This window comes from Misgurnus anguillicaudatus, chromosome 4, assembly GCF_027580225.2.
Source record: "Misgurnus anguillicaudatus chromosome 4, ASM2758022v2, whole genome shotgun sequence".
Classification (NCBI taxonomy): Eukaryota; Metazoa; Chordata; class Actinopteri; order Cypriniformes; family Cobitidae; genus Misgurnus; species Misgurnus anguillicaudatus.
In genome coordinates, this window is record NC_073340.2 from 9,822,676 (window position 1) to 9,839,136 (window position 16,461).

The 16,461-nt window shown below is 36.0% G+C and overlaps 1 protein-coding gene across 2 annotated transcripts in view; it reads right to left on the bottom strand.

The window, feature by feature from the left end:
• vps35l (VPS35 endosomal protein sorting factor like) overlaps positions 1 to 15,560 on the bottom strand; it is a 35,468-nt gene extending 19,908 nt beyond the window's left edge. For both annotated transcript variants that reach the window (XM_073866650.1, XM_073866651.1), the window contains exons 1-12: positions 15,495 to 15,560; positions 15,002 to 15,101; positions 9,196 to 9,372; positions 3,845 to 3,961; positions 3,740 to 3,764; positions 3,060 to 3,136; positions 2,832 to 2,960; positions 2,421 to 2,505; positions 1,070 to 1,126; positions 862 to 958; positions 573 to 620; positions 381 to 474 (exon numbers count right to left, since the gene is read on the bottom strand). In XM_073866650.1, the coding sequence (XP_073722751.1) occupies positions 381 to 474; positions 573 to 620; positions 862 to 958; positions 1,070 to 1,126; positions 2,421 to 2,505; positions 2,832 to 2,960; positions 3,060 to 3,136; positions 3,740 to 3,764; positions 3,845 to 3,961; positions 9,196 to 9,372; positions 15,002 to 15,101; positions 15,495 to 15,511 (1,023 nt within the window). In that variant the 5' untranslated portion in view covers positions 15,512 to 15,560. The remainder of the gene's footprint in view (positions 1 to 380; positions 475 to 572; positions 621 to 861; positions 959 to 1,069; positions 1,127 to 2,420; positions 2,506 to 2,831; positions 2,961 to 3,059; positions 3,137 to 3,739; positions 3,765 to 3,844; positions 3,962 to 9,195; positions 9,373 to 15,001; positions 15,102 to 15,494) is intronic.
• Between the last annotated feature and the right edge of the window lie 901 nt (positions 15,561 to 16,461).

A 16,461-nucleotide genomic window follows, 5' to 3' on the forward strand; every position in this document is an offset into this window, starting at 1 on the left:
GTGATAAGTCCTTCAAAAACCATGGTGACGGGTGTGTTCGACCTCATATGGCGCAGACTGGCATGTGGATGACATCAAAATACCACAAAAGCAACTCGAAAGCATACAGAGCAGTCGACCCCCAAATCGTGTATTTTGATGTCATGCGCTTGTAGGTTCTTGTGACCCCCGGATAAGGTCGAACTTGTCTTGTCTTCTAACCAAACATACCGCAGCATATTTAAAGAACAATCATGTGACTTTTATGCACGTCAGGTGACCTGTAATACGATTTCCATTGCAAACTCTTTTGTGATATATGGGCGTATATGCGAAAATGCGAGGGTGCATTTTCAATTTGCGCAATTTGAAGGGTAATAGAAATGCAGCTTATGACTCACCCTGCATAAGTACGCTCGTGCATATACAGCCACCAGTGGGTCTCCTATTCCTCTGATCATCGCCGTTAATCTCTGCAATGTTTCCTGAATCCCACTGACATACAGAGAGAAGCAATAAATCAAATAACATTCATTCTTTCCATTCTTCAAACTAGCAATGTGAAAAGAAACGCAACATTGAAAGATACTTACGATTTAGTCAAAAAACGGTTGCATTTCAAAAGAGCAGCTTCAACATATCTGTGTCAAAGTTAAGAGCTCACTAAAACAATCTTGAGCTTATAATTCATATGAGGAATGGTTAAAAAAAAATTGCTTAAAAGGTCCCCATAAAAGGTCAGATAAGTAAGGTCTGAGATGAACATCCCGAAAAGTGGAAATACTGTGTTCAGGAAACCATTTCAAAAACTTTGCTTGTTATTTTCTATATCTCACTGATCTGGAATCAGAACTGATTGAATGATGTTGAAAGAGCGGATACAGTCGAGGGATGAGCTCTCTGATGGAGGCGATCTTAAAGAACCAGTTGAGACACGTTTCTTTAGCCGTGTCATTCACATCATCTGCACAAAATGACTCTACAAAAAAATTAACGACAACATGAATAATATGTAAAGCACAAAGATATCCAGCAACTGTTATACTGTTTGGATCTCTATACCAGGTCGTGATGAAGCATATTATTGTACCTGGTAGAGGATGAGGCTCAGCACACATGGACCAGATCCTGTCATACACCAGACCACCTGCACAAACACACACATATACATTTTTCACATTAAACTGAAGAGAAAAACGTTTCTTTTACAATACAGTATGACCACATAATAACTTGAGTCTTGTGTAGTACTGTTGACCAAATACACCACAGTACTTGTTGTAACCACAATATCATTTGTGATACTATATGTGAGCATGAACCACAAAACCAATCATAAGGGTCAATTGTTTGAAATTGCTGAAATGCTTTCCTTTGATGTATGGTTTGTATTGATGAAGGATTTGATTATATTTGGCATAGATACAACTATTTGAAAATGTGGTATCTGTGGGTGCAAAAAAATAAAATAATCGAAAATCGCCTTTAAAGTAGTCCAAATTAAGTCCTTAGCAACACATATTATTACTAACGATAAATACATTTTTTATATACTTATGGTAGGTAATTGATAAAATATCTTCATGGAACATGATCTTTACTTAATATCCTGATTTTTGATATTAAAAATAGATAATTTTGACCAATACAATGGGCTGTTGGCTATTGCTACATACCCATGCGACTTATGACATGTATATCAAGCTGTTACTGCAGAAATTATGATTTTAACCTTCTAGCTGTTACCCCGCCCCTCCCCTGAATAATAATGATAGCAGTTTATTTAAAAATAATAATAATAATTATAATGCAATATATATTTAATATTTAAAACCCATAAAAATGTAAATGCTAAAAAAGCCATAAATCTCAACTAGTTCTGAGTTAAAATCACATTTACCAACAATGGCCACTAGGTGTCAACGGTTTGCTGCATACTCACAAATAGATAAATTACAGTCACTGCATCATTATTATTAAAAAATACAAAAACAGCATTTTTGGAGCTTTCCAATGATATATAGTTTGTCAAGACTTTTGAAGATTTATAATAGGATATTACAATTATGAATATATATAAAAATTAATATGTATTCCTACGGGGTGAGTGACATTTAACAAAATGACTACATTTCTATCATTGAAATATAAAAACTACATTCTTAGAGCTTTCCAACAATATAAGGTTTGTCAAGATTATTTCAGGATTATAGGATATATAATAATAAATATGTAAAAACACCTTGGGCCTACCCTTACATTTTAGAAAATTACTCGCACTATATCATTATTTTTGCAAAATATGAAAACCTCAATCTGACAGCTTTCCAACAATAGGTTTGTCAAGATTAGTGCTGGTTAAGAATTAGAAATTATTGTTTTAAATATGAAATGCCAACAGGAACAGGAACTTTTATCAATCCATTATGATCAGCTCTTACCAAACGTGTCCAGGATATCTGTGATGAGGACAAACTTGCTGGGGTAAAACTGAATGACTGAAGTATCCGACAGCAGTTTAGAGCACTGAAACAGAAAAAGTCATGAACAAAAAACAAAACCCAATTTTACTGGTCTAACATAAGGCATTTCTAAGTGAAACAAGGTATTTATCACGAAAAGAAATATAGGACAGTACTTGATTTTATAGAACAGGAATTAATTTAATGTTGAAACGAGTTCTCTACAAAGACAGGACATGAAATAGTGGGATTGGTGAAGTTGTTTCAGAAGTGAAGAAAGGTATAAGATACAAAATACATTAAATAAACCAAGACAAGAACATGTAGAAATGTGGTTTGGATGTATTTTGTGATTTGGATTTAATCATGCCTATTCACTCTTTCTCAGACCTGGATGACGATCTTCAGGGCTTTGACCTTCTGGTCTGAACCCCAGGCCTCTTTAAGAGACTGGTTGAGTTCTTCTATGCGGTTCACATAATCTTGCTGGGACAGATTCAACAGCTCCCTCTGAGAGCCCTGAACACACACAATACACAACACGTTCATACACGCTTTAACATGACATCGCAGTACATAAACATAAAAAGACACAGGTCAACTCGAGACGTGACGAACCTCCTCCAGATCATCCAGTTCCTCCAGGCGCGTTCGTACCTTATCTGACACGGCTGAGCTGGGGCTGGTTGCTTTACCTTCACAAAGGTCAAACCCATCAATGTCTAAACATGCCTTGGATTTCACATATAAAAAACATACAGTTGCTCCAAGAAACCTAAGAAACAGTTCTGGGTTTTTCTTCATCATCATTCATGTGTAAATTATAGTTCAGCCGTTTTTTATGCATCATACAAATACTGTGATATGAATGTGATACCAGTTTTATTCACAGCACTGCACAAAATCAATTAGTCACTTGTGATACAAGTTCACATTGCATTCAAAATCAGATTTTTGCTCATATATGACCCAGATTTGTCTCTTTGCATGACATCACGTGGAATCAGATCTTTTCAATTGTAATTTGAGACAATGTTTTGCAATGCGACCTCATTCTAAACAGTCATATCAGAATTGCGTCATTCTAGATTGATATGCATCAGAATTGCAAAAATATGCAACCACAGCATGTTTGCAAAACCACTTACAGTAAAAACATAAAATTTTAAGCTTTATCCACGTTATAAGTGTAAACCCATTCTGTGTAGATCTAGCAGCAGACTGCCTTGGCTCATTTGATCTCGTATTGCTCAAATTGATACTGTATACACCCTAAAAAGTCATGCATATGAACTTACTTTTGTCTGAGCCCATGAAGAGGTTCTGTGAAGGAAAATAAAATGTAAATGAACATCTTTTTAAAGTAATCAATAGAAATGAGTGTTGTCAAGCATTGCACATACTATTGAGAGCTTCTCTGTGGTGGTGAATCTGGACAAAATCTCTCCACGCTTAGATGACCAAGGCTCAAAGTCTGAGCCCACCTCCTCCTCTTGATCTTTACGTTTCCTGCCCAACTCCTACAACATTAAACATTTGTGTTCATCACCATTACACATTTACCCATTAACAGATATTAAAGGAAGGCAGTCAAAATAGAGCCCGACCGATATATCGGCATTCATAATGGCCGATAAATGAATATTTAAAAAAAAAAATCCTCACTGTTGGTGTTTTTGACAGAGCGCTCTGAACCAGTAGCTGCTGGTGGGGTCCAGATTTAGGCGTTTAGCCACTGCCTGAGTCAAGTGATCAGCAATTTATATTTTGCTGTTGTTGTTATTTATCAGAACTTAACAGAATTTGCCTCCAGTCCTATTCAAAGTTATTTTAGTAGTTAAGTCTTTTAAAACTGGTAACTTTGATTTGGTTGTTGTTGTTTTTGTTCAAAGGCCTTTACGTTTCTTAAGTTTGTATTTTTATACATTTTATTTAACAGAACTTTAATATATTTTGATGTTCCTCTGTTCTGTTGTGACAATAAAAGAAACAAGTTTCTTTTTAAAATGCATTATCATATTATTTTAGTTAAAACTCATAAATAACTACAAATAACTAATGTTAGGGAAATCTATTAATGTTTTGTTGCGCGTTTCTGAAATAAAAAAAAGAGTAAAAAATATCGGCCGATATATCAGATTTTAAAACCAACAAACATTTGTATCAGTATCGGCCTTCAAAATCCTTTATCGGTCCGGCTCTAAGTCAAAATATGAAGAGTTTCGTTGCAAAACGAGATAAATCCATTTTTTTACATTTTTGTCAAAACATGTTTATCATTATGTTATCATGTTATTATTTAGTTTTATGGTGCTACTTAGCTGTAATTTTTAAGTTATGAAGGTTTAAATCAAAACAAACCAACTGCAGTTGCATTGAAATTAATTGGAATGCACAACCAAAATACAAGATTTCTGAACAATTAAAAAAACGGTGGTTATCTCGTTTTGCAACGAAACTCTTCATATATTTCCTAGACACAGAGGGGCAGTTTTCCAGACACGATTTAGATTAATCTAGGAGTAGGCCTTATATTATTAGTTATATAAGGATATTATAGTAGTTTTTACAAACAAACCTTACAAAAAGACAATACTGGTGTGCATCTTGAAACATGACAATGGCACTGATATATGTTAAGATATGTCAGGGCAAAATGTTTTTAAATAATTACAGCTCAAACACGCATTTTAGCTTGGGACTTAAATAAGCCCTGTCCAAGAAATCTGTAGATGCATGAAGGCTTTATTCAATGCAATTGCACAGATACATAGTTCTGCCTCAAGATGTCACTCTATATAATAGTGCTGCCTCACTATTAGTCGCGACTAATCGTTTGCAGAATAAAAGTATTTGTTTATAATAGGTGGGTGTACTGTGTATAATAATTATGTACAGTATTGTTCAAAATAATAGCAGTACAATGTGACTAACCAGAATAATCAAGGTTTTTAGTATATTTTTTATTGCTACGTGGCAAACAAGTTACCAGTAGGTTCAGTAGATTCTCAGAAACCAAACAAGACCCAGCATTCATGATATGCACGCTCTTAAGGCTGTGCAATTGAGCAATTAGTTGAAAGGGGTGTGTTCAAAAAAATAGCAGTGTGGCATTCAATCACTGAGGTCATCAATTTTGTGAAGAAACAGGTGTGAATCAGGTGGCCCCTATTTAAGGATGAAGCCAACACTTGTTGAAGAAAGCTCAGAAAATGGGTCGTTCAAGACATTGTTCAGAAGAACAGTGTACTTTGATTAAAAAGTTGATTGGAGAGGGGAAAACCTATAAAGAGGTGCAAAAAATGATAGGCTGTTCAGCTAAAATGATCTCCAATGCCTTAAAATGGAGAGCAAAACCAGAGAGACGTGGAAGAAAACGGAAGACAACCATCAAAATGGATAGAAGAATAACCAGAATGGCAAAGGCTCAGCCAATGATCACCTCCAGGATGATGAAAGACAGTCTGGAGTTACCTGAAAGTACTGTGACAGTTAGAAGACGTCTGTGTGAAGCTAATCTATTTTCAAGAATCCCCCGCAAAGTCCCTCTGTTAAAAAAAGGCATGTGCAGATGCAGAAGAGGTTACAATTTGCCAAAGAACACATCAACTGGCCTAAAGAGAAATGGAGGAACATTTTGTGGACTGATGAGAGTAAAATTTTTCTTTTTGGGTCCAAGGGCCACAGGCAGTTTGTGAGACGACCCCCAAACTCCTACTATGGTGTTGGGCCTATTTATCGCATACCAGGGATCATGGATCAGTTTACATATGTTAAAATACTTGAAGAGGTCATGTTGCCCTATGCTGAAGAGGACATGCCCTTGAAATGGTTGTTTCAACAAGACAATGACCCAAAACACACTAGTAAACGGGCAAAGTCTTGGTTCCAAACCAACAAAATTAATGTTATGGAGTGGCCAGCCCAATCTCCAGACCTTAATCCAATTGAGAACTTGTGGGTTGATATCAAAAATGCTGTAAAACCAAGAAATGTGAATGATTTGTGGAATGTTGTTAAAGAATCATGGAGTGGAATAACAGCTGAGAGGTGCCACAAGTTGGTTGACTCCATGCCACACAGATGTCAAGCAGTTTTAAAAAACTGTGGTCATACAACTAAATATTAGTTTAGTGATTCACAGGATTGCTAAATCCCAGAAAAAAAAAAAATGTTTGTACAAAATAGTTTTGAGTTTGTACAGTCAAAGGTAGACACTGCTATTTTTTGGAACACACCCCTTTCAACTAGTTGCCCAATTGCACAGCCTTGGGAGCGTGCATGTCGTGGGTGCTGGGTCTTGTTTGTTTTCTGGGACTCTGCTGAACCTACTGGTGGCTTGTTTGCCACGTGGCAGTGGAGGATATGCTGAAGGCCTTGATTGTTCTGGTTAGTCACATTGTACTGCTATTATTTTGAACAAGACTGTATAAATACACACACACACACACACACACACACACACACACACACACACACACACACGCGCGCATTTATATAATTAATAATTATTTGCATGTGTATATACATGTTTATATTTATATATAATCTATATTATATATAAATATAAATATTTATTATGTAAATAGATTTTTTTCTTAAAATTATACATGTATGTGTGTGTATTTATATAAACATAATTATTATACACAGTACACACACATGTAAACAAAAACTTTTATTCTGCAAACGATTAGTCGCGACAAATCGTGAGGCAGCCCTACTATATAATAAAAAAGTGATTGAATGTTGACAAGTTCTAAAAATGTAAATACTCATTAGTCCCAATGGTCTCGTACACCCTGCAAACTTGTGACAACATTAAAATATGGGAGTGAATCCCCTAAATGTTCGTTTCATGTCTGTACGGAACAAGACTCACTCCCGAAAATGTGATGATTGACACGGATATAACCATACCCTGATAGCACACAAACATCTCGAAGACGTCTATTTGATGTCTGCGTTTACATCTGCGAGACATATTATTTAGATTGTTTGCTCATCTGCAATACGTCTCTGAGACGTTTCCTAAAAGATGTCATATAGACATATTGAAGACATCTGCAGGACGTTTTCATTTAGAATGTATGTAAAGCAGCTCTTTCTAAGACCTTTATAAGACGTTTTTACACACCAGATGTATTCCAGATCTCCAGATCTTTACCAGACATCTTGCAGACGTACCTGTGCTATCTGGGTAGCAACATTCTGCCGTCTCGCATGCTTATCACTCACAGATTTAACCAAAATAATAACAGCATTGTGTTTTGCAATAGACCTCCGTCTTGGCGTTGTGTATTTTACGCTTTTGTGAGGCTGCTTCACAGCGTGGAGCGCGCGGCCTTGCAGTGTTGCCAGGTCCTCGTCTTTTTTGTACGTAAATACCGTTTTGGCGCTTAACCATTTATGACTTTTGGCTCATGAAGCGATCAAGTTTTTGGTGTTAATAAAGTGTGAGGGTGCCGGTCCCAATATTTTGATCTTTGAGGTAAAGCATTTAGATTTATTTCGGTTTATTATTGGATTTTTCTTGTTCGCTTTTTTTTGTGCAAGATCTGGCAACACTACTCAGTAACCGCTGTCATTTTCTGAACTGCGCATACAGAAGACTTTATCCTCTTCTAAGCATTTATTTTTTTCAGAAGAGAGACCTGTCCTGTTTATGATGAACGTTTAAACAATTAACTACTAGTTGTTCAGTTCGGTTATGTGCACACTGTGCAGTTTTTGTAAATTCGGTTGTCACTACCTGCATTTTGCGGGAGTTAATTCGGTTGTAGAATGCAGTTGTGAGTCCTGTAAATTACTGAACTGTGTGTGTACAGAACAGGATTAAGCATTAAAAGGTGCATTTTTTTTTTTAATTAAGCATTTTTATACTGGACCATACACAATGCATATTAATTCGGTTGTCACTTCACCTTTTAATGCTTAATCCTGTTCTGTACACACACAGTTCAGTAATTTACGGGACTGACAACCGCATTCTGCAACCAAATTAACTCCCGCAAAATGCAGGTAGTGACAACCGTATTTACAGATACTCTGCATAGTGTGTACATAACCGAACTGAACAACTAGTAGTTAATAAAGTGTTTAAACGTGCATCATGGACATGACAGGTCTCTCTTCTGAAGAAATAAATGCCTAGAAGGGGAAAAAGTCTTCTGTAGCCTATGCGCAGCACAGAAAATGACAGCGGCACAAGTGTTTGCTGACTAGTTGCCAGATCTTACAAGAAAAAAACAGCGAACCAGAAAAATCCAATAACAAACTGAAATAAATCCAATTGCTTTACCTCAAAAATCTCAATATTGGGACCGGCATCTTCCCACTGTAATAACACAAAAACCGTGATCGCTTCATGAGCCAAAAGTCATAAACAGTTAAGCGCCAAAACGGTATGCAAGTAAAAAAAAGACGAGGACCTGGCAACGCTGCCTCACAAACGTGTACAACACACTAACGCCAAGATGGAGGCTTATTGCAAGACATAATGCTGTTAAATAATATGCTTTGAGTAATAAGCACGCGAGACGGCAGAACGTTGCTCTGGTCATATCTGTGTCAATCATCGCAGCTTCGGGAGTGAGTCTTGTTCCGTACAGCCATGAAATGAACATTTAGGGGATTCACTCCCGTATTTAAATGCGGTTGTCACTCCCGAAAGTTAGCAGTGTGTACATGCCAATGATAATTGATAAGACATCGATCCTGGTGTGTCTAATGAGGTTTTGTGTTTATGATTTACCCCAGCAGAGATGCTGTGTGGAAGAGTTGGGATGTCAGATGTTGCAGCAAACAGGGACAGCGGGTCGGTCCCATCAAGCATAGAGCTGAGCGGATCTAAAGCAACAGAACTGGAGGAGGAGGAGGATGAAGACGTGCTGCCTTTACGCACACTACGACGAGATTTAGAATCTGTCACCTGAAAAAAAGACAATCATAATGAAAAATTATTAAGTGTCTTTATCAAGTTCACAACTCATAAATCCAATCCAGGGTTTTAACCTACAACCTTTTGTTTTCTCTTACTCTTCCAAAAGTTATTGTATTAGGTTTTATACTCGGTCACTTGGGAAACATCATAGCCGGACTTTATTGAAATTCAATTAGACATATTTACATTAGAAACAGTGTGTTATACTACCGGTCACAATTGTGACCATTAAAAAAATCCTCAAAATATATCTATAGGAGACCCCACCTACAAAATTGATAGTTCTATTTGTTAATTAAGATGTTTAACTTCTTTTTGTAGTAGTCTGAGGCTATGTTTACATTAATGCGTTTATGCTTTAAAACGCGTTACTTTTGCTACGTTTACGCCTTTCATCTACACTACATCACCGTTTTCGACCCTCATAAACGGATTCGTTCGCAAACGCTGAAGACCCTGTTTTAGTTTGAGAACTCAGACGTTGCTCTGAGTGTAAATGAACGTAGACGGAGTCTTATGTAAACGAACAGCTGACGTTAACGTGACAGCGCATCATTTTCAAAGTAAAAATTATTTTATTCATGTAAATATTGGTTTGCAACGGAGGTTTTGCCAAAAATAGTAAACATCTACCAACCAGCTATTATAAACGCTATATCGGATTGTTTTAACATGTATCCTTATAGATAATGTCTGTTTTATATTAATGTTTGAGTATTGTTGGGTTTAATGTGTTTATGTTTTGTTTAAATTTAGTTAGCTTACGAAAGATAGACTGTAATTTAAGCGCCATATAGGCGTTGCAAAGGCCAATATGAAGGGAGAATTGTAATGGGTCAGACATTATTTTCCAGTTTAATGTAAGTTTTGTTTGCTTCTTTAAAATGAATTTCGTTTCAGTTAATTTGTCTCTTAATTTTAATCGATGTTTTGTTGATAAGTTTTGTGAATATAAATTAATAAAAACAATAAACTCAACGTCATTATTATAATGCTCGTTTAGGCGCTTGGCTTTTAGCTATTTGTGCGTTGCTAGCAGAGGACGTGCACGGACCTCGCACCAGGCATGAAAACGGGTCAGGGGTGAAAAAGGTGAGAAGGGCGCTCGAGGGGCGATGTGGCCTCTGATGGGGCCGCGAGGTGGGAGGACCCCCCCAGAATAAATATTATGGGCTCATTAGGGAACATGCTGTAACTTAACTTATTTATTCTTCAGGCATGTGAATGGCCAAGGACAAAAAAGAAGGAAGGAACTCAACATCCCTCCACATGGGCAGAAACAAAATTCCCACCATAACATACATGACCATTATTTCAATTATTTAATTCTGACGGACAATTTAGATTTAAAATGTAAACATTTGACTAGTAACAGAAACCATATTTAATTAAATGGGTTGATAAATGTGGAAAGCTGTAACAAGTAGAATTCCCTTACTATTTTACATTTGCAATAATTTTATTTTGCCATAATCAGACCATCAGTCACAAGGCCATACAATTTTAAGTTGGTTTTGCAATAGGGTGGACCTGAAGGCCTACATCTAATTTATAATGACTTAATTTTACAATATAGCACTGGTTAAATCAATTACGTAATAATGTACATTATGGTTTTTGAGTCATGGGTTGAATAATTTTCAGATAAGCAAAAAAGTGATGTGGGAAAATAAAATAAGAACAAATCAAGACATTACAAGCATATAAAGTAGAAAAGAACAAAGTTACAAATAAAGTAAGATCTAACATTATTGATTAGGTAGAAAAACAGTATCAAATTAACATAACACTGTTTTCATTCTATAAATTAAATATAATTAATCTTTTTAAAGCTATAAAAGTGATTTCCTTTTGTCTTTTGTAGTTTGATTAACATTATGACTCAAACATATGCATTTCTTATGAGACGAACTGTCCCTTTAACAACGGAGAAGCGCTGATCTATACACTGACTGACACATGATCAACTTCTCACTTATATTAAACGACTGTTTTTATGAGAATACTTGCAGAGACTGTGGTATTACAATATAGTTTGTGTGTATATCTCCTGTGAAGCCCAAAAAAATATGCGTTTGCGTGATTTTTGAGTTTGTGCGCGGATGCGCACTGAAAACAGTTCACTTTAGCATCTTTGTCGCTCAAATAGTCTAAAATCGCTTAAATGTTACTGTAAACGGTAAACTTTCTTATGAACTGTATTAGTAACAGTATGTTCTTATTACAGCATTTCATGCAATATTTTGCAGTTTCACCATATTTACATTTAAGTACTTACAGCCGTAGACTAGTAGACCAATGTGTCTTACAAGCGAGGAGTACGTCCATAATTCGTTCCAATCCATTCCAACAAAAATCTTTTAGGTCACTTGGCAGTGTCAGTCTATGTAGATATGTGTTGTTTTAATTGATTGACGCATTAGAATTCTACAATGATAGTTTTACAGCGTTTTGTGTTGACTTTACGTCCCGAAGGCAGTCGCTCTACGCATCTTCAACAAGCTTGTATGACGAAGAACACAGAAATGCGGATGACATCACAGTAGCGCGAGAGCCGTTCGAAAGCAGACTTCCTTATGGCTTCTCGATTCACTCTCGTGATACTTTGATGTCACCTGCCTGCCTGCCTGTCGGTTTTTGCAGCGCAGCATGAACTCAAACAAACCTAATAGGTGTGTTCGACTTCATGCGGCGCCGCAAGAACCGATAGCCGTATGACGTCGAAGTACCGCGAGAGCGAGACGAAATTAGACTTCGTACACTGATCTTTTTTATTTTTTTTTTTTTTTTTTTTTTTTTTTTTATTATTAATGAACATTTATTTTACAAACATATGAATACAACATTCAATTTGTCACATGAACATACGAGGGAGGGGGAGGGAAAGGGGGTGGTATCAATAAGTCAGTTCATATCAAGTTTGAGTAGCAAAGAGTTCATCATAGAAAGAAAGAAGCATCATGTTTTTCTTGTTGTTAATTCTTCGAAGCGTGGATAAGAGGTACTGAAATTCAATGAGAAACATTTTAAATATAGGTTTTTCTTTTTTGAATTTCTGTTTGTGAATGTAATGTTTGGATACAAGTATAAAAAAATTGGTAACAAATTCAATACATTTCTGTTTGTGTGTAAAATAAAAAACAATATCTCTTTTTGTAAAAATGTAAGAATTATCAAGAAAAGCAAGGTGATTAGATAACATCAACCAGAAATTACGTACGTACTCACATTCATAAAAAATATGCAAAATGGATTCATCATCTTTGTTACACAATGAGCATTTTTGGTCAATGTCTATGTATTTGGAAAGCAATATCTATATAAATGACTGGATTGCGCATGACGTCACAGCTGTGAAGCCACCGCGCCGCCATGTTGGTATACCCAAACGTTCTATTAAATCAATGGACGCGATCAGATTTTAATGATAAAACATCACTTTACTAGTCTTCGTTTTCATATCTGAAGTTACTCTGTACATTATTACAACACAAACGTCCTAAGCATGTACATAGTTATTTACTGAAAGTTGTACACTTTAGTTTTTAATCAGTTATTATACATTCATCTTCATTACAGTATCAGATCAGCAGACAGACCGCAGCATATTTAGTATTAATGACAAACGTGCTCATTCTGAAATCTAAATAAATAATCATACTTTGTACCGTATGTGCATGCAATAATTTGATGGTTTTATGTTATCCAAACTTACAAGTCACCCCAACTCACTCAGATAAACAACGCCGACCGTGTAACTGAATGTCAAAAAAAAAACTTTATTTATACCCGTGTCATTAACAGAACGCAGCAGACACACTAACCTTAACGGTTTTTTATAAATCCAATTTCCTGCCCGATTAAAGCATAAAAAATGCAAATAAAACCAGAATTAACAGTTAATTTACGTACACATATCCTAAAATAAACCTTGCGTGACTGATACGCTGAAAAGCGGGTGAATTTAAAACATGATTTTGAATGGAAGTCAATGACGCCGTCTGCCGGTTGGGCATACCAAGATGGCGGCTCGAACTCTGTGCTGGCTTCACCTCACGCTGTTACGTTAAGCTTCTTAGCGCAATCCAGTCATTTATATAGATCAGTGACTTCGTATGATTTCTTTAATTGTTCTCGCGGTACTTTGACGTCATCCGGCTGTCGGTTCTTACGCCGCCGCATAAAGTCGAACAAGCCTAATGTCTGGGATACATGTTTGGATGACGGCGAAGGGCGCGTCTTCAAACAACGCGCACATACCCCCCTCCCCCCCAAAAATGTTTTCTCATCGAATCTACATGATTCACGTGGGTCACCTTTTTTGAAATCAAAACGGCGAATTTCGCCGAAAGGTGAGGGGTTTTCATGCCTGTCGCACACTTTTAAAAATTAATGCAATAAGCATTTCTGGTAGTCTAAAGCAATACTTCACTTCTTACTTTGTTTGATTGAAGTTTGCATTTGCGTAAATTTATTTTTGCTTCAAGTTCGCTACTGTTTAGTACTGTTCACTTGAATGCTTTCTTTTTAAATAATAAAGACCTTTTAATCAAAATTAACCTTTTAATCATATTAATATGTTGTAGGGGGGAAAAAGAACAGTATAAGACTTTCCCAAACACATTTTTATAGGTTCAAAAATAGTGTCTGTTATAGTTGCCAGCAAAGGACCCATGTATGAATTTTTGTCAATATCGCACACCCCCTAGGCTGCGTAAACGTGCAAAGGTAAGCTATTATTAGAGTAATAAGTTATTTTACACTTTTATGCGCATGCCCAGTTACGTGATTGGTCATGTTTCATGCGTTTATGGTGGTGTATAGTGTGGATGAAGATTCTTTTTAAAATGCCAGTATAAACGAGGATCGTTTTCATTTTAAAATGCCGTTTTAAAACGCAAATGCTCTAATGTAAACATGGCCTGAGGTAGACATCAGCCGTTTCTCAATACCAAGTACGCCAAACTCGGACTTGTGTCATTCGTAGTTCGAACTTGCAAGTTCAGACTCGGAAGAACGACCTCCTGACGCGAAATGCATTCTGGGAAACTTTGCTGTCATAAGTCCACACAAGTCTCCTCTGATGCATCCTCGATAAAATGGGCGGATCAAGAACACATCCGGGGATTTTATGTGAACTTGGGCTTGATGCGAACTTTGATTTGGAACAGGACTTGGTCTGCGACTGATGACGTTTCACAAGTCCACAAGAACGCAAGTACAGACAAGAACGCATATTGAGAAACGGCTATCTTCTTCTAGATGTGCAAGCAGGAAGTAAACTGATCTGGTCATGTGACCTTTCACCCTAGTCACATGACATTGATATGTTTTAATCAAGACAATCTATTGTTACATTTAAAAGTTTAATTTCTTTTCCAGAGCCAACATCAACACTTTTAGAGCTTTCAGAAATAAGAAAAAAGACACAGTCACAATTGGGACCGGTGGGATTAAACGGGTTAAGTGACCCTATCTGTAAAATCCAGGCTAAAGTCTCATAATCTAAATATGAGATTATGAGCATCAAAATTTGATATCACTTATTGATTTTACACTGATTTCAGTAATTGAAATGACTGTATTTAAAATGATAAAAAAGAAACAGTTGATGTACCGTGATGGCTTTAAGTGGATGATAGTCATTGAATTCCACAGCTGAAGCCTCCAGGCGACACATCTGCCTCTCATATTCATATTTACGACTACGAGAGTGCCTGTCAATCACAAAAGCACATCAACAATTATATATTATACACAGTAACTGATACAAACAGTGTGCCATGACTTTTCAAACATAGTATCATAATAAGCACATCATGTTTTGAACATTACAATGCCATGTTTTCAGGACATGTACCATGCTATTCTTTGAAATGCATTCAAGTAGCATATAAATGCATTAGTTAATAAAAGTATTGTGGTACAAAGTATATCGGAAATGTTTTAATTGTCATCAAAGTACAGATCCGTCAAAAGCAATATTTATCCAACATTTCTGATATCTAACAAAAACGAATACCTCTGTTATTAATTCAATTCGTTAACATTAACCTCTGTTAATTTTGTTCTTGTCAGAAATCTTTTTAGAAAGTAAATACATCTCTTACCACTGAACAGAAGCCATGTTCACTCAGTATCATGTGATGCGGTAGGGCGAGAGATAAAAGTCCTGGTGTCATAATAAAAGTCAGTTGTAATTATGTAATCTATTTATTTTTATTCAAGTGTAGTTTTCATTTTCAATGTGATAACGTTGAAGGAAAAATTAAAATTTAAAATAAATGTAGTCATTTTACTGCAATACTGATGCAAAACTGCCATCAAGGTTTAAGTCCCCATGAAATAAAATTTGACCATTCTTATTTTTTAATGGAATATTGCAGTGTTTATTATAAACACTTGGTTAAAGCTTGTCCAATTGAACAGAGACAAGTTACTAGACATTCAGAACCATAAACAAAACTACATAAGGTCAAATTAATTATTTAACAGTTACTTCTAGTGCTCAATTTTGATTGTATGAGAGGCACTTTTAAGTGTTGACCAGCATTGGAACGCTTTACTGTTTTATATCACTCTCTGCCACAGTAACTGTTACAACAATACAAAATGATAATAGCAAAAAAAAAAACCTGTCACTCTCTTCCACACATTCTGCCACCTTGTTATGTAAGTATCTTATTCTGAAACACTGGCTTATTCAACTGAAATTCAGAAACCAATAATTAACAAATGATATTTTACTGTTGTGTAAAATGAATGTTTGACATTGTGATGGGTTACCTCCTGATGTACAATGCATGTCCTAAACCAAAAATCATTCTGTACCATGCATAACAAAAAACAAACAGCAGGGGGCAGTGTGTTGGCATCTTTCATCGTTTGCGTTGCTGTTTGGCAGTACAGTAATTGAACTGTAATCTGTAATTTTGTAGCTTTTGTTAGTGTAAGGATTTAATTTTATCTAGCATGGTGATTGTTGTTCTCACTTTAGAATTTGAATTTTAAAAATTCACCTTGATCTTTTAAAAAATACTTAAAAAAAACTGTACATTTTATAGGTATATATTTCCT